Genomic DNA, 26,526 nt, shown 5'->3' on the forward strand with positions numbered 1-26,526 from the left:
TGTAATTTTAGCAGTGGGACAGAGACTGACATATTGCTATGCTGCAAAGGGTAACAAAGGAGCCCATTCCGGAAGAAGGAGCCATAGTCTTGCTGTATATTCTGGCTTGTATACACACACACACACATGTAGTAGAGAATTTTTGTTGTGAGCTCTTCATCCTAAACCCTTATATTTATAGTCGATATAATATGACTTTATTTTGTTTAGAAAAAATAAAACTAATATGAGATCTATATTGATTTTGCTACCTACCCAAATCACAAAACACAGCTTTAACTTCTTTTTTTTCTTGTCAATTCCTTATTTATTTATCTTGTGTCCACTGTAATTAAGGTTAATTGGGGAGGCTGATCATTTCACTGGGGGACACTGAGTTTCAATCGCAGCTGCGACTCTCACCCATACTGAAATATTCGATCAAATATTATGACCACATGTTTGATATGTGTTAATCTCCAAACCTAATTATTAAGCCAATTTAATTTAATTTGATCAACATAATGCCAGCAAATAAAAAATATCAAACGAAAGGTCCCAGTACAACTATGAAATGCGTATATATTTATTCATTGGACAAAAAAAAAGTGTAGCGAAGGGTGGCCAGCAACATTACATTGTTGTTAGGCAGCTAACACTTCAGTTTTAATTGGACAAAACTTTAGGCAGCTAACACTTTAGTTTTAATTGGACAAAACTTAAGAAAACGGCCTTGCTATGATCCTCATGCACTAGCAGGAGGGCTGATTTTGCCACCAACGCGTATGCATTTGCCATGATCGCAGCGTTTGAGGTCACCTGGATTACGTTTAATTAGGAAGTCACAATCGATGTCATGAGAACATACGTTGGCACCGGCCTCTTCTAATGCCACTGCCGAGGAGCCTGGTTAGCATGAGAATGATGTGCTCCAATGCAAACACATTTCCCATGATCGCAAGGTTTGAGACCACTTGTATTACATTTAATTAGTAAGTCGCAATCAATGTCACAAGAGCATACGTTGGTGCTGGCCTCTTCTAATGTCACTGCAAAGTTAGGAGCCTCATTAGCATGAGGACGGTGCCCTCCAATGCAAACACATTTGCCATGATCACAAAGTTTGAAATCTCCTAGATTACATTTAATTACGAAGTCGCAATATCAATGTCATGAGCGCAAACTTTGGCTTATTTACCATATTTTCATATTAATTATCCCTAAGTTTTGTTAAGGAATTGATTATAAAAGAGCCTTATTACTTTCATTTTCTCAGTTTCAACCATTCTGCGCACGTAGGACGTTTTTGGTGACAATTCAACTTTCCGAAGGAGTTTTGATGCAAGGCTAATTGGAGAAGGAAGCTAAGAGGCTGAAGATTATTGTATCCGAATTTCATAATTTTCCATGAAGCCATTCATTCCAGTTTTACCAATTAATCCCGCAGAAGTTGTTTTCCCGTCAGAATTGTGCAGCTGTGGGAGAATGAAGATTTGAAGGCCATCCCGATTTTTCCCAGTGGTGTGAGATATATTCATGGAAAGATAAGAGATAAAGCTACGTTTCCTATATTTTTACAGAATTTTCCAGAAGAGAAATCAATCTGGTGTGCAAGACAGGTGACGTGTTTCCCAAGCATTTGTGTCATTAATTGTTTAGGAGTTTGTTTTATTTAGGAGAGTTTCTCCCAGACCTTTCAGGGTTTTTCTAGTATAAATAAGGTCCCTAAGATCTCTCTGTAGAGCCCCCACATCCCCATATCACCCACACCATTACACCATTCACCATCTCTGCAATTTGTGAAGAAGAGCTTAGGGACGTGCTTTGCCATGGATTCTGGGTTCTATCTTTCTTTTATTTTTATTTCTATGTGTAATTAAGTTATTTTCTAAGGTTTATGATGAAGCCATGATATGAATATTTGCAAAGTACTTTGTTAATTATTATCCGATTATATGCCATGTTATATTCTTAATATTTGTGGGTATTTTATTCTAGATTCAGATTTCTAATGACTGATCCCTTTAAGAATTTTGCATCTAGATATTTAGATAAATCTATGAGGATGACCAATCAATTAGGTTTACTGGAACTAAGATTAAGAAAAGTAGACAAACTAGTGAGGATGACCAATATCAAGCTAGCCCTACTTGGTTGACATGATTCTTCTACGCTTAATGGGTTTTTATGTGTTTAATTGTATGCCTAACCAATAGGATATAATTATCATGTAGAGACACAAGAGTTGATGCTTAACCACGGATTAATTCATACCTTAGAAAGAACAACCTTTAACATTGACATGGTAATCGACATTGACATGGTAATTGGATAGTAGTTGGCTCTAGGAAAAGTAAATAAGATTGTTATTGGTGGATTCATAACCTTCGGTTTTCTTGTGTCATTTGTGATTTTAATTAATTGTCTTTTATTTTTCTTGTTAATTATAGTCTTAATCAATTATTCAATTCAATCTATTCGTTGTTTGTTTAATTAAGTCTAACGTGATTAATCGGTTAGATTGGTGTTAAAGCAATCCATGTGAGATCGACCTCGTATTTGCATATATTACTACAATTGATTCATGCGCTTACGAGTTTAATTTGGTTTAAATTAATCTATTATTTAGGTTAGTTTAAATACACATCAGGCACCAGCCTCTTCTACTATCACTGCTAAGTTAGGAGCCTTGTCAACATGAGGATGGTGCCCTCCAATGCAAATACATTCGCCATGATTGCAAAGTTTGAGACCACCTGAATTACATCTAATTAGGAAGTCACAATAAATGTTACGAGAGCATACGTTGGCGGCTGCAGTTGATCCTAACAATACTGATACACCAAAAGAAAAAATCGATGACGCAAATTTTAACTAATTAGAATATAGATTAATAAGGAACTAATCTTGTACATGTAATAATTTAGTAAGTGAGTGAGAGAGACTTACAAATTGCAATACTGCAAAGGGTGGCAAAACCGATTCCGAGAGAAGCAGCCATAGTTTTATGCGATAAGACTAGAAACTTTGGTTGTTGATGGGAGCTAGACTGGCTGACTCCCTCTATATGTATACTCTGTGATATGGCTCCATTTGCCCATTTTTCGACGTGAGATGGAAAGTGGGTTATTATTTTGTTCCCTCCTCAGATTATTTTCATTTGAAATATGTTATTAATTGTATATTTTCTTCTTTTTTCATTCAGATATCATTATATTTCTTCTATAAATTACAGATTTAATACTAAATGTGGCCAGATTTCATGGCAATTAGAATCTACTAGATTCTTTTTTTCCCTTCAAAACGTATTATTATTTCTTTCTTCTATAAATTACAGATTATGTACTAGCCTGGCCATATTGTATGAGTGATTTCATATCTTAATTGTTTCAAATTTACAATAGTGCTACCGTCTTTTTTTTTTCCCGCCACAATGTCATAACATATATATGGCTATTACAATGCCATGCCATAAATAAACAGGACGAATATCTCTAGATAAGGGTTTATTTTGTGTCATTTTGTTGTGAAAGTATTTGTCACGTTGTTTGGTTAGAAGATATTTGATATATCGAAAATAAATCAAGTTTCAAATATTTAAAATTAAAAAAAATAAAATAAATAAAGATACTTGAAACTAGATGATTTTAATTTGTTTTTAATATTAAAAAAAAATGTAAAATGAGTATAAAAAATGTAAAAGAGAAGAAAAGGTAATGATCAGCTTAACCTAATAGCCATGTTGACATTTTAGAGCCAAATTTAAATGTCAAAAGATAAAAGTGGAGAAAAAGTAATAATAAACTTAACCTAATAGCTGTGTTTGATTTTTTGGATCTAAATGCACTATATAGTAATTCATCTGCTTATGACATGATATCTCCACTATCATAGAATTTTATTAAGAGTTTTTTTTATTTAAACATAGCAAACCGTCTGTTAATTACTTCAAATTAATTAACCCACCCCGACGCAATCCAACTTGAAGCCTTTTCCCCCTGTCAAATCCTGATTTATTCATCTTTAATTGTTTATTGATTTGATACATTTTTACTTCTCGTATTTAGTTTGTATTAACTATTTATTCATTAGATAAGAAAAACCGTATTGCAGCCGATCAAGAAAGCCTTTCTTAATTAATAATTTCAATAATTCTGGGCCACTCTTTTTTATTGTCAATGTTTGATCAAGCCAACTACAGAAAGGATATCAAAAACCACAACTCAAATATGAATTTGGTATCTAATTTTATTCATTAGATAAGAAAAAACTTAGCCGATCAAGGTCGGTTTTAGGGTGTCCAACTACATAATGTAACGTTCAGTAAAGGGACAAAACTTAGTTAGGGCTAGAGACTGACAATTCCGATGCACGCTTAAGTTCCTTGGCCTTCCATTCGGTATCGGCAATCAGTGTGACGGGTCCTTCTACTGCCAGTGCCGAGTTAGGAGCCTCGACAGAAGGAGGAGGGCCGGTTTGGCCTCCGATGCAAATGCATTCGCGAGTAATAGTATTGCAAAGTTTGAGGCCACCCGGTGGACATGTAATAACATATTCGCAATCTACGTCACGCAAACAAAGTTTGGTATCGACGGTTTTGTCTTCAGCTTCAACTTCTGCCGATGCTCTTAATAATAGTGACACACCTGAAAAATAGATACATATATGTGTGTAAACAGTAAGAAATTTACAAACTAGCATTGTACATGTAATTTGAGAGAGAGAGAGAGAGAGAGAGAGAGAGAGAGAGAGAGAGAGAGAGAGAGAGAGAGAGAGAGTCACAGATTGCAAAACATAGGGTGACAAAGGAACCCATTCTGAAAGAAGCACCAGTAGTCTTGCAGTATAGATGATGAAGAATCCAAAATTTGATTTTTGTTGCGAGCTTCTCATCTAACTCCCTCTTTTTATTCAGTGGAAGATGACTTAGTTGATTGTTTTATGAGTGAAAACGCACGATATTCATTAATTAAGCATCAAAATAAACGTACAGAGGATAGATCACAACCTAGGTGAACCTCTGAAATCTTAATTAATTGATTGTTTTTATGTAATTAATTTTAAATATTTACTCCTCTAATTAAATAGATAAATTAATATTTCATTTTTCGGTTTAAAAAAGAGAAAATTAGAATCTCCCACTCTTTTTTTACATAATTTTTATTAAACATTTGTTTCTTTTAAAAATTTGATTAAGACGCTTTAACTAGTGTCCACCTAATCATTTTTAAATTTATTTTATTTACATGTCATTAGTTTATTTTTTAAAATAAAAATGCTATATGTTGATTTCCCACTTTATCCTTTTAGTTGATAAGGGGAATTTTTTTGGCTTGTCAGGATTTATACCTTTTTTAGGGATATTATTAATGGCTATTAACTAAATCACCAATATTATCTATAAACTTTGAATTTTGATTATTTTTTTTTGGTGTCAGGGTTTATACCTATTTTGTTGGCTCGTTCGCATCATAAAATTATTATTGAAATATAAAAGTTGTTGATAAAAAGGATGAGTTTGGAGTCTTTGGACTGAGATTAGTGCTATTCGGCATGAGATATATAATGTGAATTTTAAATTGAAATCAATTTGAAACGTATTCAAGTCAATTTGAAACATACCAATAACAACTTGAAACGTACCGATGATAAATTGAAACGTACCCATTTCACCTTGAAACGTTCAATAACAACTTGAAAAATACCAATGCTAAATTGAAACGTACCCATATATAAATGTGAATTTCAAATTGAAATCAATTTGAAATGTATTCAGGTCAATTTGAAACGTACCAATAACAACTTGTAACGTACCGATGCTAAATTGAAACATACCCATTCTAACTTAAAACGTACTAATATATCGGTTTGAAACGTACCAAATTATCCTTTAAAAGAAAATGTACCACTAAATTCTATTTCCGAAATGTACCATGGTACGTGAAAAAGATGGAAAGATGGGTAAAAGTGTGCTAAAACAAGAAGTATACCCTTTGATATGGATACTTAGACCAAGAGGTGTGCATAAAATGAAATATGAAGGAAATGAATATGACCAACAAGGGAGAACAAAAGAGGGTTTGATCGGCTGGTCGAGGAAAGCAATGACATGAAAAAATTGCTAATGGTTGTAGAAGAAGATAGCACGTTAGTTACTTGTATGGTGTGGAGTTAGGAATAAAATGCACGTTAGAAGCATAATTAGATCAGGTTTGATGTGTTAAGATTTTTAAAACTAATCTACTACATTTTAGGAGATTGGGGATATTAACATGATAATTATTAATTAATTAAAGGTACATCATAATGGCAAATCGTGTAATATGGCATTAAAAAGATGTTACTTATAAAATAAGTGGCACCTTAATTGTAGGAAGAATGTTTAATCAAATTCTTAAAAGAAGCAGATGTTTAATCCCATAAATTAAAAAAAAAAGCGCCTATATCAAAACTACCCTTTAAAAAAAGAGTGTTACTAGACTCACCCCATTGTCCTATTTCTACACCCACCATAAAAAATAAGAAAAATAACCTACTATCTTCCCACCCACCATTGTCCCCAAAGTACCCTTCCAATCTCCACCCTTGACACCGTTCACCAGCACAGCCTACCCCTTCCCATAGCCATTACTGACTGATGAGAAGTACAACCTACCCCTTGACACCCATATTGCTTCTCTAGCCTGTTCTCCCATCTATTTTTTTTAATTATTTAAATAATATTTTAATATAAGGAAAATGATTATATTTATATGATTGAAATAGAGGGAAGTAAAATAGTGACCACCCTTCTGCAATTTTTACCACCATCCCGACTATCCCCATGGCTGACCACAGAGGTGATGCAACAATAGAACGAAGAGTCAGTCGCTCAACCAATCATAGAATCAAAGCCGAAAGAATAAAAAGTGAAATCGGTAGAGAAAGAAACTCCGATGACATCCATATATGGCTTGATGCATTCAGTATGTTTGGGATTTGTACTACGACGAGCTCGACGAATACAAAGATCAATTCGTGATTCAATAATTTAGGATCCAATAAACATAAATTAAAATTAGAAGGAATAAAGTGACGACGAGACGTTTGGGAATTGAGATTACGAGTTGCTGGGAGTGTGGGTGGAAGTGAACGATCTGATCTTGTTTCCCTTAGTCCTTATTTGACATTTTACATGAGGATAAATTGGTAATTAAATTTTTTAATAAAAAATGGGTGTAGAAATAAGACAGAGGGGTGGTAATAGTAGCACTCTAAAAAAATAGTTTAATTATTTGATTGTTTAGAAAGCCAGGTCTTAGTAAATTTATTCATTCCAAACCAAAAATCACAACACCAATATGTAATTAATTTTAAATATTTACTCCTCTTATTGTATAGATAAATATTTCATTTTTCGGTTTTTTTTTTAAAACCTTTTTTTTGTTCAACTTCATTTTTCGGTTAAAAAAAAAAAGTTTAATTATTTGATTGTTCAGAAGGCCAGGTCTTAGTAAATTTATTCATTGCAAACCAAAAATCACAACAGCAATACGAAATGTGTAGTGATTTATTCCTCCTTTTTTTTTTTTTTTTTTTTTGGACAAAGTGATTTATTCATTAGTTAAAGAAAAAGTGAGGCTGATTATCATTAATTAGTGCAGAGGACGATGATCTTCCTACATGCTTAATTTCATTGGGCTCCGTCGCATTCGCCATAAGTATCATAAGTTTGAGGCCACTTGGAATACATTTAATTTGCCAAGTTAAGCGCCTCATCAGCTGGAGGAGGGTCTTTGGGGCCTTCAACGCATTCACAATTTCCATGAGCACAAAATTTGATGTCACCAGGCGGACACTGAACTGCGAATTCACAATCGACATCTCGCCAACATTTGGTGTCGACAACAGCTTCTCCTACTGCTGTTGCCGAGTCATCAGCTGGAGGAGGTCTTTTCGGGCCTTCGACGCACTCACATTTTCCATGAACACAAAATTTGATGTTGCTTGGCGGACAATGAACTGCGAATTCACAATCGACTTCTCGCCAACATTGTGGCAACTGCTTCTTCTACTGCCGTCGAGTCATCAGCCTTTGTCCCAATATTTGCTTCCACTTCTGCAGATACTCCTAATAACAATACTGATGCACCTGAAATATATATATATATAAACATCATGAAAATATATTAATTAAAAGAATTAATATCAAAAAGAAACTAATAAGAGAGAGAGAGACTCACAGATGGCAATACTGAAAATCTAGACAACGAAACCCATTTTGAAAGAAGCAACAATTAGGATTTAGGGTTTATATAAATATGACGAGGAATGTGAAATTTGGTTTTTGTTGTGAGCTTCTCAACTGAGTCCCTCAACATTTTATTGTGGATCAAATGACTCCATTTATGGTTGAAAAATGAAAAGATGGGAAGATATTAATTAATTTTAAGAAATGCAGTTTGCTCCTTTTATTATTGGTCAAAAGAAATGTATCCCATAATTCCCATTAGTAAAAGTACGTTACAAGCAGAGAAATTATTAGGTAGTATTGTAGCACCAGCTGACAATGCTGAGTGGTGGTATTGATCCGCTAGAAATTTGACACCTATATAATTAAAACAAATTGGTGTCTGCCGTTAAAGGCTTAAAGCCCAATTACATAGTAAAGACGGTGTTGAATTTTTCTGGCAATGGTCAAGACCGAAGAGGCCGGCATAACGATCGCTAAGTCCTCCATTCTTTACACCTGCAATTTGTGTTCATCAATACATAATTTTAACAATGAAGACCATTCCGACAGACATGGCCACTGCCACAAATAGATTTCAATTTTGGGAGCACCCCTTGAAGATGGGAGAAATCTAAACCTAGCTAGCTAATTGAAGATGGTGGTGGAGGGAGTTAGGCCATCTCCAACTGAAGCGTCCAGAGGGTCAGAGAGCCGAAAATAACCCAAAAACTGTCTCTAACCGAGGACTAGGCCAAATGGCTCGTGGAATCTGAGAGGGCCCCACAAAATCTGAAAGCGCTAGAGGGCTGGCCAGAAAAATTTTCCTATAACTTCTATTTCACAAAATTTGTTTCATTTTATTTTAAATTCTATTTTTTTCCTATAACTTTTATTTCACAAAATTTGTTTCATATTTTTTTTAAATTATATTTTTTTCCTATAACTTCCTAAGCCATTATACAACATTAAATTAAATTAAGTAGCATGAAACAACATTAAACAATATGAAACAACATTAAATAACATTAACCAACATACAAATTATACAACATAAAAAAAACATTTAACAACATGAAACTTAAACGATATTTTTTAAAACATTTAACAACATAAAACTTAAACGCCTACCCCATGCTTCTTTTGGTCCAAAGATGTGCAACAAGATCATGTTGTAGGTACTTGTTTGTGGCACGAGAACGTATCATTCTATAGTACCTCATGTACTCATTTATAGAGATAATACCAGTTCTTGGATTGAAAGGAAAATTAGGCCCATCATATATTTTTGCATGAGCCCTTCTTGACCTATTTGGATCTTCTTGGTCATCATCGGACTCTCGATCAATATACCCATCTCGCTCATCCTCCACTATCATATTGTGTAATATGATGCAAGACATCATGATGGAGTCCAAATTTTCTCGACTCCACCCTCTTGCTGGCTCGCTAATGATTTTCCAATGGCTAACTGACGTCAACTAGCCGTTGGTAGCTGACATCATGCTGACGTCACCTAGCCGTTGGATTTGAAATTAAGTTGTAGTTTTTAAATAATAAATTATGTTTGGCCCTATGGTCCTCGGTTAGAGACGGTTTTTTGTGACAGGGCTAAAACGAGCCCTATGGCCCTCGGTTGGAGACGGAGGCAAATATGGCCCTGCATTGTTCATTAAAATATTAATTTCTTAGAGGGCCAGAGGGCTAAAACGAGCCCTTTAGCTAGCCTTCAGTTGAAGATGACCTTACTGGAAGCCAACAAATCGCTTGAAAGTTTGGGTGCTCCGCACTTGTTGTAATCATCCATTGAATATAAAGGAAAACTAATGAAAACGGTTTGAAAATTTTGAGATTTAACGATAAGGACAAAATAAAAAGGTAAAGTAAATAGTACCATAATTGGTTTTTTAGTGTAAAAATATGGTTTTTCGTTAAAGTAAATAGTATCGGGAGCTATTTGTTAAAGTTCTCTGAATATAATTGACGAAATCAATTTCTAATTTTTTTTGTTCTTTTGATTTGGTTTAGTATTAGAGCCTTTAGGGCTCCATAACTTTTCTTGATCTACTTTCCTAATTAACCAACAAGCTTTCATTGCAACACCGCTCCATTGTTCTTGATCCTCTTCAATACCTGAGTAGTGGTGCAACCAATTCAACCCTAAACCCTAATTCAGCCTCTGGTCCTTCTTTGTAATCGCGTGTTTGCTTGAATCCGGTAGGAGGATTTGGGCGTTGACGGCAGAAGCCGAATTGTTTTAACTATACACGTGTCAAATTTCTAGTAGATTAGTACCACCACTCATCGCAGCCAGTTGGTGCTACAGAATAACCTAATAATTTCTCTTACTAAGTGCATGTATTTTTCATAAATTTTTACAGTTAATGCTAGAGAAAAACATTGTTAGACTAAATTTATAAATTAAATGATGTGTCAATAATAAGAAATGAGCACGTTAATTAACAATTAAATAATAATCCAATTATCAACTTTCATGTTATTTTGTTTACAAAAATTTGGTCTAAAAATTTAATTTCCTTAGCATTACCCAATTTCCATTATATTCTTTGAACCGGCCTAATTATTTTGGTTAGAAATATTTCCTGGTATTACAATATAATTTAATTTTACTTGGTACAACACAAAACAAATAATTTTATTTGATCATAATTCTTGGGCTTTTTAAATTAGGAGCCCACTTTTCTATCTAGACATTGTAAAAGAGTTTAATACATTTTATGGTACTTAACCATCAACGGATCAGAGTGGCGCAGCGGAAGCGTGGTGGGCCCATAACCCACAGGTCCCAGGATCGAAACCTGGCTCTGATATAGTAGTGGCTTCCGGTGGCGTTCTATTTTTCGACTATTCTTTTTTCTTCTATCCCAAAAGCACTTTCGTACATTATCTTCTGCCTTTTTAAGTAGGGCCTTTTTGGATTTTTCTCTCTTTCCCAGAAGCACTTTTGTACTTATCTTCTGGTTCTGTATTTATCCTCGAGGAGAAGCACTTTTTGTCAAACTTCATACATCATAAACAGATTATGAGAAACACATGACCGCATTTCGTTTAGATGTATTTTTAAAATGATTGAAATCGTTTTTAAAGAAAATATTTTTGGGTTTCAAAAACACTTAAAGAGTTTTTCCAGGATTTACTTGCATGCTTAATAAAAATTAGTTCTAAAAACATTTTCAACAAAAACGCTTTCGGTTATTTTAAAAACACATCAAAACGAGCAATCTGTAAATACAATTTTTGCTTATAAGGCTTTTTCCTGTAGTTTTTCTTTTGGCTTTAAGTTCATGTCAAGATTCTCGATAAAAAAAAATGTTCATGTAAAGATTCCTCTCTCTCGATCGTTTATATATATAAGGCTTTTTAGTTAGAATGATCCTTAAAATTTGCATAACTCCTCATTCGGATTACTGAGATTTGAAATTGATAGAATTGGTCCCTGAGTTTGTCCACAATTAATCATTTTGGTCATTCTGTGAAAAGTTTTCATAAAATAAGGACAAAATGATAAAAATACCCTCAACTTTTGTCAAATCATTTTGGTCTATTGTTTATTATATTGAGGGTAATTTTGTCATTTGGATTCTTATTTAACATACTTTTTTACTAAAGGACCAAAATGATTGATGCTAGATAATCTCATGAATCACTTCTATTAATTTCAAATCTCACATACTAAATTAAGGAGTCAGACAAATCTCAATAACCTTTTGGCTAAAAAGCTTATATTATAAACACGAGTAGGCCAACGAGCCTACAACTCCTTTCTCAGCCATTCCTCTTAGCTATCTCTTTCGTCTTCTTCCTCCTCTCCTCTCAGTTCTCCTGTTCCTTCTCTCATGGCAGCAACAACATCATCAAGTACTTCTGCAGAAGCACTTCCCAATCTAAGAATCGTAGTAGAAAGCAACCCTTCCAATTCACGATTATCTGAGTTGGGTATTAACTCATGGCCCAAGTAAGTAATGTTAATTTCTCTTAGCTCTCTCATAGCGAGATCATCAGTTGTAAAGTTCGTTTGTCTTCCTGAACATTTGCTTTAACAAAAACAATAACCTAAACTACTCTAACACGGGGAGAGGTCTAACCACATATGTTGTTTTTCATGAGTACAATATATGTTTCCTAGCTTGTCCGTCTCTCTGAAGTCTTGACACGCTTAATTAATTTGCCAGTTATACTTTTGAACATTGGTTCTCAAAGTACTTTAGCTGGCTAATACATCAGGATAGAGATTCAAACTCGTGTCCGAATTGAGGACCGGCCACTCAAACATGGCCGGTCTAACCACATATGTTGTTTTCATGACCATTTAGTTGATCCGTCCTTTTGAAATCTTGGCAATTAATTTGTTAGCTATACTTTCGAACTCGAGATTCTGAATGGAGATATTACTTTGTGTAATCAGATGGGGATGTCCACCGGGGAAGTACACATTGAAGTTTGATGCAGCGGAGACATGTTATCTGTTGAAAGGCAAGGTGAAGGTTTACCCTAGAAAAGGCTCGTCGTCATCTGATGAGGAGTTTGTAGAGTTTGGTGCTGGAGACCTTGTGACCATTCCCAAGGGACTCAGTTGCACATGGGACGTCTCAGTTGCTATTGATAAACACTACAAATTCGATTCTTCATGATCATATCATCTTCATCATCTTAACTAATTAACTAATTAACTAATTAAGCTAGCCATCTTCCATTAATTCCTGTAGCTTCTAGTTAATTTGCTTCTAGTTTATGTTTAAACATGAAGGGCATGTAATTAAACAAAAATTCTACAATGCACCGAAGCACTAAACGGTTAAATTAATATGGGTGGATTTTGAGTTTCTTAACGTTCAAATACTAGTGCATTTCATACACCAAAGTGTTGTAAAAAATCCGTAATTAATTAAGTTCTTGAATCCAAGATAGAAAAAAGGGATTAATGCAGTAGTTCTACTTTTGTTAATGCAAAGTGATCTTACTCCCTATGCGGATGAGATTATGATTTTATGGAGGTGCTTTTTTTGTTCCTTTATTGGGCTGGTTTGGTATTGCTGTCATTTGAAAAAAAACTACTTTTGCTGTGTTGTGAGAATAAACAGCTGTGAAATAAAGCAGCAGAGTGTTTGGTAAACTTTTTTGTAAAAGTGCTTTGGAAAGAAAAAAAGCAGTATTATAGTGTTTGGTAAACTTTTGTGTAAAACAGATGTGACAAAGAGCCGATTTTTCAAAGCTGAGTTTTGCAGCTTCTTGTTTTTGGCTTTTTTTTTCACCCAAAACTGTGAAAAAAAGCTGAAGCTGAATGTTTACCAAACACAAAAACAACTCCTAGTTTTTTTCAGAATCACCTCAGTACCAAAGCAGACCATTGACTGATCAGCTTATTTTTTAGGTTGTTGACCGAAAAAGCTTACTTTTAAGAGATCTTTCAGTGTGTTAGGAACACGGTCTTTGTACAGTAAGTGTCGTAATACAAATAATTTGATCCTTAAAGAGAAATTTCAATTGCTTGTATTATGATACTTGGTGCATCTAGCTGTATTACTGGTACACTGAATTTTTTTTTCTATTTTTAAATTGGATTTTTAACATGCAATACAATATTGCAGAAAAGCCCTCCTTTTTGTAACTTTGAGCACGTGAAACCATATTTAAAATTTTCAGAAATCTCGGAACTTTTTTGACAATGTAGACATACAAATAATACAACAACAAATTAACAATACAATGCAAGCAAAAGCAGAATTTTTTTGCTTTCAGTTGCTCTCACCCAAAATGCACACGATTCCAAATGTTACATGTGTTTTTGTCATCAGACTTTTGGCCAGGGAGTTTAATGAGTCAAATGGAAGAGTTGAGTTGGACGAGAGAATATTTTGATAGGGTTTCTGAGGGAAAGCATCATGTGTTTGTCCTCTTTGCTTCTTTTTCATCACTCCAGTGTGAATGTGACTAGAATATTTGATCATATCATACGCATGATGTCTTTTTATATCTTGTTTTCCTTTTCCCAGTTCTGCATGCTTTCGATGCCTTCACCATTTACGGTACTCCAAAAAGAACAATCTTTTCAATTTTTGTGCAGTTCTTAATATGCACGTTCATATTTTTACTAAAATCCAAGTGCTTTTTAGGAAGCATTTCTGAAAAAAGCGCCAACTTATAAGCGCTTTGGTTGGTAGAAAACACTTTTGGCCCTTCATGAAGCAATCCGGAACACTCACTAAATTATGAATCTTTGAAGAGCTTTACTAAATTAAGGAGAAAATAAAGTTAAGAACTCTTCAATTCCCATTTCCTTTTTCTGTTGTTTGTTTAACGTAGTATTGATTTTATGAACTTGTATGATATGGTGGTCTTCGAATTTCCGTTGATGATATCGATTGATTGTTGTGGTTATGTAGAGACCCACTGTGGAAGTAACCGATCACAAGGCCCATGGTTCCATTCCAGAGCCTGCATCAGTTGTCATTGCTAGAGTAAGGGATCATCAACAAGATCATTGCATAACATAGCTCACTTTCTCCAATCATGAAGCAGATTGTTGGACTGATTCGTGTATGTAAATCTTGCCGACGTTTCTTTCATCATAGCAGGTTACCAAAGTGATGGAAATGATGGCTTCTGCTGATATTTTGTGTCTTGGCACGAAGTCTGTGCGCGGTATATGCAGTATTCCCTTTGAATAATGACTACATAGGCGTTGCATTTATCTCGTGCATATTCGGTTGTAGCTTGTCTAGTGAAGTTAGTTGCTGTTCTGTTTCGTTTTCAAAACGTCATTTGGTTTATAAGCTGTTTCTATCAACAGGCTTCAAGATGTAAGAGCCACCGAAATTGACAAAGCAGATATGCTTTCGTCTTTTCGCCAGGGTGACATTGTGAGAGCTCATGTTGTATCCTTTATGTGTGGAATGCCCCCGTTAGTACTAGGTTAAAAACATTGTCATGCAGATAAGATAGTTGTTAGCAGAGATGACGCCTTTCCGTTGCAGATAATTTTTTTTTTTTTGGGTGAACTTCGGTGATATGTTTAATACTACGTCAATTGTGCTTGAAATTCATATTGCAGTGATTAGTTACGGAAACAGTTTCCTTGATACTTTCCGTAAGCTGTCGCTTGGAGACGCTAAGGCTTATTATCTGTCAACCGCAAAGAATGAACTGGGCGTTATTTCTGCAGAGTGAAGCAGCAGCAGCAGCAGCAGGTATATGTTTTTTCTGCTAGTGTTCACTGAATTTTTTGTTAGTGTTCACTGAATTTTTTGCTAGTGCTATAATCTTTTGACGCGTATAAATGACACATTTACAAATAGCGTCTCATCCTCATTTCATATGTGCATCGGTGTTTCACTAGTAACACTATCAAATCCACATGATGTGAACTCGGATGTGATTTTATCTTCGTTCATCGTAAGTGAAACAATGGTGGCAAGAAGCTGGACAGAGATGCAGTGCCCCGGAACAGGGCAAATCAAGCATAGAAAGGTCGCTGAGGTCGGAGGATGAAAAGATGAACAGAGAATTAATGTGTTCGTCTTCTTTCTTCTCCTTTCGTTCCTTTTTCGAAAGCGTGTAACCTTAGAGTTTCTTATAGATCGTGTGCTCAGGGAAATAGGCTAAAGTCAGAACTCAGAAGTTATGGTAGTCTGATATAAGATTTTGTAACTCCGTCGACTCCCCCATGCACCTCTATGTGAAGGGTTTTACAAACTGGCAGTCTCCGGTTTATGGGTTCGCTTACGTTTTACTAATTTGAAAAATCGTGCAAGAGACTCTGGTTTCTTCTTGAGTTGAGTTGTACTTGTATATGCTGCATAAATTCATCCTATTCCAATATCATCATTCATTCATTTGAGTTAAGAGCTCACGAAAAAACTTGAGATTAAATTAAAATGTTTCATATAAAAGGCTAAGAATCCACCACACCAACGCGGAGTTTCGAAAATTACAAAGATTGATTCGGCATTGCATTTCCTTTATACCATGGAGATCGTATCCTCTTCTCTGTCCGTGTCATCAACCGGATCTTGCATCGGCATCTCTTGGGGACAGAAGAAAGGCTTCGGAGGCATCTGCAAGGCTTCGACTTCACCTTCAAGCATCTCTACGACTTTGCTCATGGAAGGGCGATCTGCCGGCTTCAGTTGTATGCACCACAATGCAACCATGATCATCTTCTTGGCTACTTTCTTATCATTCTCACAGGCATCAACAATTTCAACACTCAATCCCTTTTCTAGTTGATCATTAATCCAGGAAGGGAAGTAAATTTGGCTTGAATTTTGTGCATGTGCATTCAAGTTCTTCCTCCGACCGGTCATTTCCATTAGCAACATTCCGAAGCTATAAACATCAGCTTTGTACGAAACACCTCCGAGGTTTCTGTAGAACATTTCTGGAGCTATATATCCCATCGTGCCTCTTGGAGCAGTAAGAGAAAGAGTGTTATGATCTCTAGGGGAAAATCTCGCAAGACCAAAGTCGGAAATTTTAGCAGTGAAGTTCTCATCAAGAAGAATGTTGTGAGGTTTGATGTCAAAGTGTAGAATTTGCACATCACATCCCTCGTGTAGATATTCGATCGCACGAGCCACCCCACGAGCTATCTCATGCATTCTATCCCAACCAAGAACAACGCCTGTTTCCTTCTCTGAAAATATATATTTTTCGAGGGATCCTTTAGGCATGAAGTCGTAAACAAGAGCTCTTTTCGATTTCTCAGAAGAGAATCCAATTAGTTGCACCACATTGACATGATGGATTCTTCCAATTATGGCAACTTCATTGATGAAATCTTGCCCTTCATCTTTGGATCCACTCAACAGCTTGACTGCAACACGATGACCATCCGACAGCTCTCCTTTGAAAACGGAACCAAAGCCCCCCTGTCCGAGTTTATCTTTGAAATCCATTGTAATCTTGTTAATATCTGAATATGAATACCTTCTGGGCATAAGATCCTTGTATGCATCCAAGAATTCTTCAACCGCCTCGTCCTTTCGGAATTTTTTCGAATAGACTCCTTGACTCAGTTGTTTTAGAGGAACTACTTCCATGGAGATCGCATCCTCTTCACTGTCCGTGTCATCAACCGGATCTTCCATCAGCATCTCTTGGGGATAGAGTAAAGGCTTCGGAGGCATCTGCAAGGCTTCGACTTCACCTTCAAGCATCTCTATGACTTTGCTCATGGAAGGGCGATCCGCCGGCTTCAGTTGTATGCACCACAATGCAACCATGATCATCTTCTTGGCTACTTTCTTATCATTCTCACAGGCATCAACAATTTCAACACTCAATCCCTTTTCTAGTTGATCATAAATCCAGAGAGGGAAGTATATTTGGCTTGAATTTTCTACACATGCATTCAAGTTCTTCCTCCGACTGGTCATTTCCATTAGCAACATTCCGAAGCTATAAACATCAGCTTTGTACGAAACACCTCCGAGGTTTGTGTAGAACAGTTCTGGAGCCATATATCCCATCGTGCCTCTTGCGCCGCTAAGAGAAAGAGTGTTACGATCTCTAGGGGAAAATCTTACAAGATCAAAGTCGGAGATTTTAGCATTGAGGTTCTCATCAAGAAGAATGTTGTGCGGTTTGATGTCGAAGTGTAGAATTTGTATATCACATCCCTCGTGTAGATATTTGATTGCACCAGCCACCTCGAGAGCTATCTCGTGCATTCTATCCCAACCAAGAACAACACCTGTTTCCTTCTCCGAAAATATATATTTGTCGAGGGATCCATTAGGCATGAAGTCGTAAACAAGAGCTCTTTTCGATCTCTCAGAACAGAATCCAATTAGTTGCACCACATTGACATGATGGATTCTTCCAATTGTGGCAACTTCATTGATGAAATCTTGCCCATCACCTTTGGATTTCCTCAACATCTTTACTGCAACACGAAGACCATCCGACAGCTCTCCTTTGAAGACGGTACCATAGGCCCCCACTCTGAGTTTATCCTTGAAATCCATTGTAATCTTCTTAATATCTGAATATGAATACCTTCTGGGCATAAGAATCTTATATGCATCCAAGAATTCTTCAATTGCGTCGTCCTTTCGGAACTTTCGAACTGCATCATTCAGGAGCTTTTTCCAAAAGCCTTTTTGACTGACTTTAATTTTTATCTCAATCATCATTTTCTATAACAACTTTGCCTACAATCTCTTGTACTTACAATAGAAGCAAAATTTTCAATTAAGCCTCTGGTAATGCAGACTCAAGAAGTCCAAAATAACAATAAATTGGCCTCTGCAATTTCTATGTATGGCATAGCTGCTTTTGCAATAACAATAACTTGGCTTCCTCTCTTCATCTATAGTGGTCATCGCTTACATTCAAACTCATAGCCTATAATCATCAGAATCAATCACTTTCCATCCTATCTGCAATAGAGAAAAAGATACAGGAGAGAAAAAATCATCATCTCAAATTTTGTTTCTTTATGGAGTAGGATGGGGGGCTTTAATTAAATAGTACTAAAACTTTTGTATACTTTAAAATTGTTCTCAATTACTCTATAAAAACAAATAATGGGACACGTTCAATCAGAAAAAGAGGACCCTAACACGTTATTAAAAAAAAAAAAATACAAATCCTATAGCAAAAACAAGCAACAAAAAAAAAAAAAAAAAACATAGAACACAGACCTGGGAAGACCCAAGGAAGATGCAGTGGTGTAAAATGGCATAAGGACAGAGTTGCAAAAGTTTAGATGATCAACTTTGTTGTGATTGTGACCTAGAAATCGAATCGGCGGGAGGTGAAGTTTAGGAAAATTGGAAGAGTCAGGAAGGCAGATAGGAGGGGGAGGTAGCAGAAAAAGTCAGGAAAATTGGGTTGAAAGATGCCTTAGTGCTGTTGATGAGATTTCAAAATCTAGAGCATTAAGGATTTGCAGGTGATGTAAAGTGGGAGGAGAGACAATCTTGGTCCAGATGAAATTACTTGGAAGTTTCCTTGGAAGACTTTGACAGACTATTCGATGACAATGATGGTTGACAGGTGCATTTTAACCCAAAAGACAAAGAGACACCAACATTCAACGAATTAATAATTTAAAGTTGAAGGGTATACCTGAATTTTTATTACATAATTCGTTACACATAACATATAAATAATATGAAAATAAAGGATTTTGGATCAACACGATAACTAATTAAGTCATACGATAAAAACTCGTTAATAACGGATTTTTAACATGTTTATACAAGGGTGACAAGCTGATAATCCATTTTGACACGTTAAGAAAAAAATTATTTTGATGATTTTAATTTTAGGAAAACTAATTAAAAAATGTTTGAAAACTTTTGAGTTTTAGCGATAAGGACAAAATAAAGGGTAAAATAAATAGTACCAGGATTGACTTTTTAGTGTAAAAATATGATTTTTCGTTAAAATGAACAGTACTGCGGAATTTTCGTTAAAATTTCCTTTAATTTTTTAAACTATTAAAAAAATTTACTATAAAATACAAAAACCATAGTGTGTGTATATATATATATATATATGTATGTGTATGTGTATATATATATATATATTGTGTACTAAATATGTATTATTGTATTATTATTCTATGTAAATTTAAAAAATTTAAAATTTATTTATTTTTATACTAAAAAGTGAGATTAAAAAAAGTTATAAAACACATGAAAAATAAGGTAAATTACATTTTACTATCTCGAGTTTGAGGTTTATTGCAATTTTATACAACATCTTCAAAATATTTTACTTTCATACCTTACGTACTATTTTATTTTAATATAATGTATCGTTACATTTTTCATCCATTGATTCGTTAAGAGCTTATGTGGCTGCCAAATTTGTACTGGGTGAAAAAAAATAAATTTTTATACATTAAAAATATTATAATATTGACCCTATTTTTATTATTAAAAAAAAAACAGTTCGAACAAACCCAGAAACCCATCTCCCACTCCACCATCTCCGCTCCCATCGCAATCAACCCACAAATGCCGGCCTCACCCGTCTTGAATCCCCATTCGACACCGATGAAGCCGCCTCCGACGACAAGGACGAGTATGACGACAACCCATTTGCCCAATTCTGGGAATTCGAGCCAGAATTGGGAATTCCATGGGCGGTTTTGGCGTACTCGACGGCGCAGTAAGTCGGAAAAAGCTCGGCGGGGAGGTTGGTCTCGCCGATGTTGGAGTAAGAGTGAGAGAATGAGTTCTTGTGGTGGCAGAAGGATAGAACCAGATGCGAGAAGGGTACTCGACGCGGATGTAGGGGTTCAAAACGGCGCAGCATCAGAGGCAAGTGACTGGGTCATAGGGGTGTATTGGGAGCTCGGCTTGCCGCATCAATGGCGTGCACATGATGTTGAGAGGGATGACGAGGGCGCCGCACTCGGATTTTCACAGCGGCCATGAATTCCAGGACCATCGGAGGTCGTTGATCGGAGAAAGGGTGGCTCGGGTTGGCAAGGAGTGGGTGATGGGGAATGCGGGAAGAGGGTGCTCGGGTGGAGATGACGAAGGGGGTGTTGGGGGGGGGGGGGGGGGGCGGGTTGTTGGTGGAGAGGATGGAAGGGTATCGGGTGGGGAAGACGAAATGGGGTTTTGGTTTTTTTTAAATACTTTTTTTTAATTAATTATTTTAATTTTTAATTTTTTTTTTTATTAAGTGTTTATTTACATGGCACAAATGTAGCAGTCATGTAAGCACAAATGAGAATCTTATATTTGCTATGTCATCACTTAACAGTTAATTTAATATATTTTTTAACAGTTGTATGAAATTAAAATAAAATGATAAGTAAATGTATGAAATTGAAATGTTTTAAAGATGTTGTAAAAAATTGAAATTGACCTCAAACTTGAGGGGGTAAAATGTAATTTACCCTTAAAAATAAAACATCAAGTAATTTAAAAATATCAAACACATTAAAAAAATTATAATATTAATTTACAAGAACGAAAAATGTGAAGAAAAAAAAAATGTAAACACACATGAACGCATCCTTTACACTTTGAGGATGGGTACATCATCGTTTGAGTTTTTAAAACCATACAAACCCTCGTGACTAGTATTTTTAAGGGAGTTCAAAATAAATAAAAATCATAATCATTAATGTACAAGTCTGAAAAATGTAAAATCACATATAAACGATTATTATATAGTCGTTTAGATTTTTAAAACACTCCAATTCTCATGAAAAACCAATTCCCTTTATTTTGCATATCCTTGAACATTTGGCATTTTGTGGTAATGTACTAATGGTTTTTCATTAGGCTTCTATTTTGGGGTACATAATACTTGAAAGACAAATATTTTTTTATTTTTTATTTTTATGTTTTGAAATAATATTTATGTGACAATGTAATATGTATACACTAATTTAGTATTATGTTTTGCATTTCTTTTAGGTCAAATTATGTTTTTCATTTTCATTATCTATTGAATTAAAATATATTTTCTTTAACGGATAATGGGTTAGGTCATATTATTATTTGATAATATTAATGGGTCGATTCGGGTCAGGTCATATTACCCGTTTACTTTAACATGTGTTACTCGACACGACCTGTTAAGATATCGGGGTATGCCACAAAAAACGACACAAACACGAAAACCACAACACGAATGTCAGGTCCAATGAAAAGTATTTCGAAGCTCTTAGTACCAAATACATCAATTTCAACTAAAGATGAGATGACAGAAAGTCTATGGAGAGTTCCACTTTTAAAAGAGTCAATGGAGAGTTCCATTTTTGTCATTTTATCCTTATTTTATGGAGCTATTTCACAGAATGGCTAAAATGATTGATTGTGGACAAACTCATGATCCAATTCTATCGATTCCAAATCTCATGGACTAAAGTGAGGAGTTATGTAAATCTCAGGGATCATTTTGACTAAAAAGCCTTTAATGCATAATATTCTACTGTGGCGATACTCTCATAATTACAAACTGCCACACATGTAGACTGCTCAAAGAGAGATGCTGCACAAGACTAAGGGTTGGTTTGGTATTGTTGTGCTTTGAAAAAAAACTGCTTCTAATGTGCGTGAGAATAAGCTCATTTTTTCTGCTTCACGTTTTCAGCTTTTTTTCATCCAAAACTATAAAAATAAGTTATTTTTAAGTATTTACCAAACACTTTTTTTTGATACTCACATTTTATAAAATCACTTTAGTACTAAACCAGTACTAAGAAGGACTAAGTGATTCAAAATCCATTCTAACTCTCACCAAATTTCCAGGTAAGTAAACATGTTCCATGACTAAAAGAAACCCTGTCCAAAATTTTAATGGCTGAATGGAGCTATCTGCAGCCTGTCACTCTTTCAACTTTTAAGTTATTACGGGATTTACACTGATTGCTCCATTCACCAAAAACTTCCAGAGGCCAATTATTTGGATGAGCTACGGAACTTCAACATAGGGATTTTCGATCCAGATAAGAACTTCATGCCCATCACATGTCTCTGTGTCCCTCGGTATCAACTTCTGGGTGTTCTACCCTCCACTTCTTTAGATTCAGTGCCAGTTACAGCTTGCATTATGTTGATTAGAGAAATTTATTTTCCACTACGAAATGTCGACGGTGTTGAAGTTTTAGACAGACGGTCAAAGATTAACTGGGGATATCATCATAGGAGGGAGCATAGCTTGTTTTGTTTTGTTTTCGGCAATGAGGTAGTCGTAAGAGAGAGATCCACTGCGAGAGCAACTTGACTGTGCGTTGCATGTGCTTTACAGGCTACACTCTTCCACCATGTAGTTAGACAACCAAATTGGAGAGATGAAAAAGAGAATCAAATGAAGATTGAAAGGTTCCTAAATGATCACAAATCCTACCTAAACTGTTAAGCGAAACTTAAATATCTCGATTTGAAATTTACGCTCCCAACACAAACTCCTTATCTCCCTTGTGGTGATACACGTAAACAATACATATCAAGTGACGTAGAAATACACGTTGCCAACACGTGAATAGCCCCTTATAAATAGAATATAATCATCAAACTCAAAACCAATATAGAATGGATAAAAAGTTCACAATTATCTATCTATCTATTCTATATAAAGAGAATGGAAAATGTGAATAATGATTTGGTGTCACCATGCTTCAACAAAAATATTTGGACAAAAAACTTCAAAGGCATTCCAAAATCATACATTAAATAAGATAGGGGCATTTTTGTCATTTTAATAGTATTTCTTAATAATTTACTTTTTGGTGTTTTTTTAACTAGTACATCACAATAAGCTAGCAATAATGTAATTCAATTTTTTTATTTTTAAACACGTTCAAAACATCTTAAGAGGCGTGTAATGCTGGTTATAAAAAAGGTTTTTCGCAAGCGGATAACAATGTGATTAAATAAGTTATCAAATGATTGGTTTTTTTTTTTAACAAAAGATATTATCTACACTAAGGGGGAGGGGGGTGGGCTTAGCCTCACAATGGGCTAGCAATAACGTGATTCAATCAATTATTTGTTAAATATTATTTTCTCTATTTTAAACACGTTTAAAACATCTTAAGAGGCGTGTAATGCCGGTTATAAAAAAAGTATTTCGCACACGGATAATAATATGATTAAATTAATTGTCAATTTTTTTTTTTAATAAATGATATTATCTACACTAAGGGGGAAGGAATGAGTTTAGCCTCACAATAAGCTAGCAATAATATGATTCAATCAATTGTTTATTAAATATTATTTTCTTTATTCTTAATGTAAATTTTATAGAGAACAATTTTATTATGTGAATTTAATTGCTTTAATTGGTTTATGAGGGATTTCTAGCATGATCTAAAATTATTCATTTACTTCAAATATTTGACTTTTCTTTTATCAATTTACGTATCTAAATATATCTAAAATATATAACTCGCGAGTAGCACGTTGTAATTTTAAAAATACATTCTGCATGAAGGCTAGTTAAAACTAAACGCGTTGAACCCATTCGACACGTTTGAATTTCATAATAAGAGACAACACGCATAATGATGCTAGGATTTTGACAAGTCCATACAGAAACCGCACAACAATTTCTGCCAAGACCAAATGGGAAATGTATTTGTTGGAACCCCCAGTCCCACATCGGACAGAGGGAGAAGAGAAGAGTGCTTTAAATAGAAATACCCCTCTCTAATTAACACCGAGGCCTTTTGTGATAAAACCCCACACCTGAAGATTGTGCAGGTGGTTAAGTGGGGACAGTATCGGTGTTGTTGGAGTGGGCCCTCGGCCCGTCGACCTGAAAATTTCCACATGGTATCAGAGCCAGGGGACGGGCCCGTACTGCCACGTGATTGGGTGGGTCCCCATTGGCCCCGCGTGATTGTCCACGTAGGCCAAAGATGCCACGTGTTTGGGTGGGTCCCCATTGGCCCCGCGTGATTGGGTGAGTCCCGACATGGCTCCACGTGGTTGCCGATGTGTGGAAATTCACGTGTGACCCATAAGTGAGGTCTCACGTGCGGGGGAGTGTTGGAACCCCCAGTCCCACATCGGACAGAGGGAGAAGAGAAGAGTGCTTTAAATAGAAATACCCCTCTCTAATTAACACCGAGGCCTTTTGTGATAAAACCCCACACCTGAGGATTGTGCAGGTGGTTAAGTGGGGACAGTATCGGTGTTGTTGGAGTGGGCCCTCGGCCCGTCGACCTTAACCACCTGCACACTCCAACAACACCCACTCCAACAACACCGATACTGTCCCCACTTAACCACCTGCACAATCCTCAGGTGTGGGGTTTTATCACAAAAGGTCTCGATGTTAGTTAGAGAGGGGTATTTCTATTTAAAGCACTCTTCTTTTCTCCCTCTGTCCGATGTGGGACTGGAGGTTCCAACAGTATTATTTTCACATAACGCATTAATTGACCAATTATTCACACCAATGGAGTATGGAGTACGGAGTTTGGATGAAATTACTTACAAGTTTCCTTGGAAGACTTTGAACAGACTATTCAATGACGATAATAGTTGATAGGTGCATTTAGACCAAAAGACAAAGAGACACCGGCTGGTTTGGAGTTTTGGCTTATTAAAAAAAAATCTAGAACGTATTTAATAAAATAAAAAGATGTATTTTTTTTTTTAAATGTTATCAATGATAGTAGAAAAATATAGAAAATCAGATGTAGAGTTTACCATATTTCTAAAAAAATGTTGTTTTTTTCAAAGCATAGTGAACAAAGACATTTTCAAATGACAAGTATAGTTCCGCATATTTTACAAAATTACAATCTTTGTCCCTGTATTATTCTTATTGGTAATTATTATACCACATTAAATACCATAGTCATTTAACATATTTACAGCAATTTTATATAAAAATTTACCAAACATTAAGATATATATATATATATATATTTTTTTTTTTTTTTTGTTAAAAACACTTTTACAAAAAAAAGTTTACCAAACACTCAACAATTTTATTTTACTACTTTTTATTCTCACAGCACAATAGAAACAGTTTTTTTTTTTTTTTTTTTTTAATTTTTTTTTATAAAGTACAACAATACCAAACTAGCATTTAATACGAAATACATCGATTTCAACTTTCAGGTCTTCTTTTCTACTTTTTATTGTAGTTCACTACTTTTTTCTTCTTCTTATTACTAGCGATATTAGTATTATTATTCAAAGCTATATTGTTTCGTGATTACAAGTGATATTAATATTTGCCATGAAGATGAAGATGAAGATGGTAGCTTTTGAATCCGGAATACGCAAGTTAAAAGGAAGAAAACCTGTCCAACCAGGAGGCAATCCACTATCAATAGCTCACTCTTATTTTCAACCAGCTCGCATTTTGTCGTGTTTGTTTGTTTCACAACAACTTTTTGGGCCGGGCTTAAGTTTTTGGGGGCAGACATAGGCCATTTAAGTATGCATCCTAAATAGAGGTTTTTGGGGCACAAACTTAAACTTAAATTCGGATTGGCCCCAAAACTTGAAAACGAATTTATCTATGCATGCAAGTGGCCATTTTCAATTGTGATGGAAATATGTTGTACCTTTGTATAACGGCGTGAGTTTGAATTTCGTATTGGCTAATCTAACATCTAACTTACTAACACGATCGCTCAACTCAAAAAAAAAAAGAAATAAAAACTTACCTATGCATGAGATTCCACTGTAACAATACTCCCATAATTACAAACTGCCACACATTTAAACTTCTCCACATGCCAAAGAGAGCAGCATTATACTAAGGACTACGTATCTATAAAAAATTGAGCATAAAATAAGTGATTCAAAACCCGTTTCAACTCGTTCCAAATTTCCGAGTAATAAACATTTATGTAAAACTTTTATGTAAAACAGATGTGACAA

The 26,526-nt window shown here is 35.3% G+C and overlaps 2 protein-coding genes, 1 non-coding gene and 1 pseudogene across 3 annotated transcripts; 3 read left to right on the forward strand and 1 right to left on the reverse strand.

The window, feature by feature from the left end:
* The first annotated feature begins 10,947 nt into the window (after window positions 1–10,947).
* TRNAM-CAU (transfer RNA methionine (anticodon CAU)) lies at window positions 10,948–11,019 on the forward strand. Its single transcript has one exon. It is a non-coding gene; the product is annotated as a tRNA-Met (tRNA).
* A 942-nt stretch (window positions 11,020–11,961) lies between these two features.
* Window positions 11,962–12,873, forward strand: LOC137721818 (uncharacterized). The gene is made up of 2 exons (XM_068460828.1): window positions 11,962–12,164; window positions 12,615–12,873. The coding sequence occupies exons 1-2, from the start codon at window positions 12,046–12,048 to the stop codon at window positions 12,838–12,840; spliced, it is 345 nt and encodes a 114-aa protein (XP_068316929.1). The 5' UTR covers window positions 11,962–12,045; the 3' UTR covers window positions 12,841–12,873.
* Window positions 12,874–14,217: 1,344 nt separating this feature from the next.
* On the forward strand, window positions 14,218–15,761 carry LOC137722218 (uncharacterized; annotated as a pseudogene).
* Window positions 15,762–16,041: 280 nt separating this feature from the next.
* On the reverse strand, window positions 16,042–19,087 carry LOC137722756 (receptor like protein kinase S.2-like). Its single transcript, XM_068461838.1, has 2 exons — window positions 18,853–19,087; window positions 16,042–18,588 (listed from the first exon to the last, which is right to left on the reverse strand). The coding sequence occupies exon 2, from the start codon at window positions 18,340–18,342 to the stop codon at window positions 16,168–16,170; it is 2,175 nt and encodes a 724-aa protein (XP_068317939.1). The 5' UTR covers window positions 18,343–18,588; window positions 18,853–19,087; the 3' UTR covers window positions 16,042–16,167.
* Window positions 19,088–26,526: the final 7,439 nt, after the last annotated feature.

The sequence above is a fragment of the Pyrus communis genome, chromosome 17 (assembly GCF_963583255.1).
Source record: "Pyrus communis chromosome 17, drPyrComm1.1, whole genome shotgun sequence".
NCBI classification, from domain to species: Eukaryota; Viridiplantae; Streptophyta; class Magnoliopsida; order Rosales; family Rosaceae; genus Pyrus; species Pyrus communis.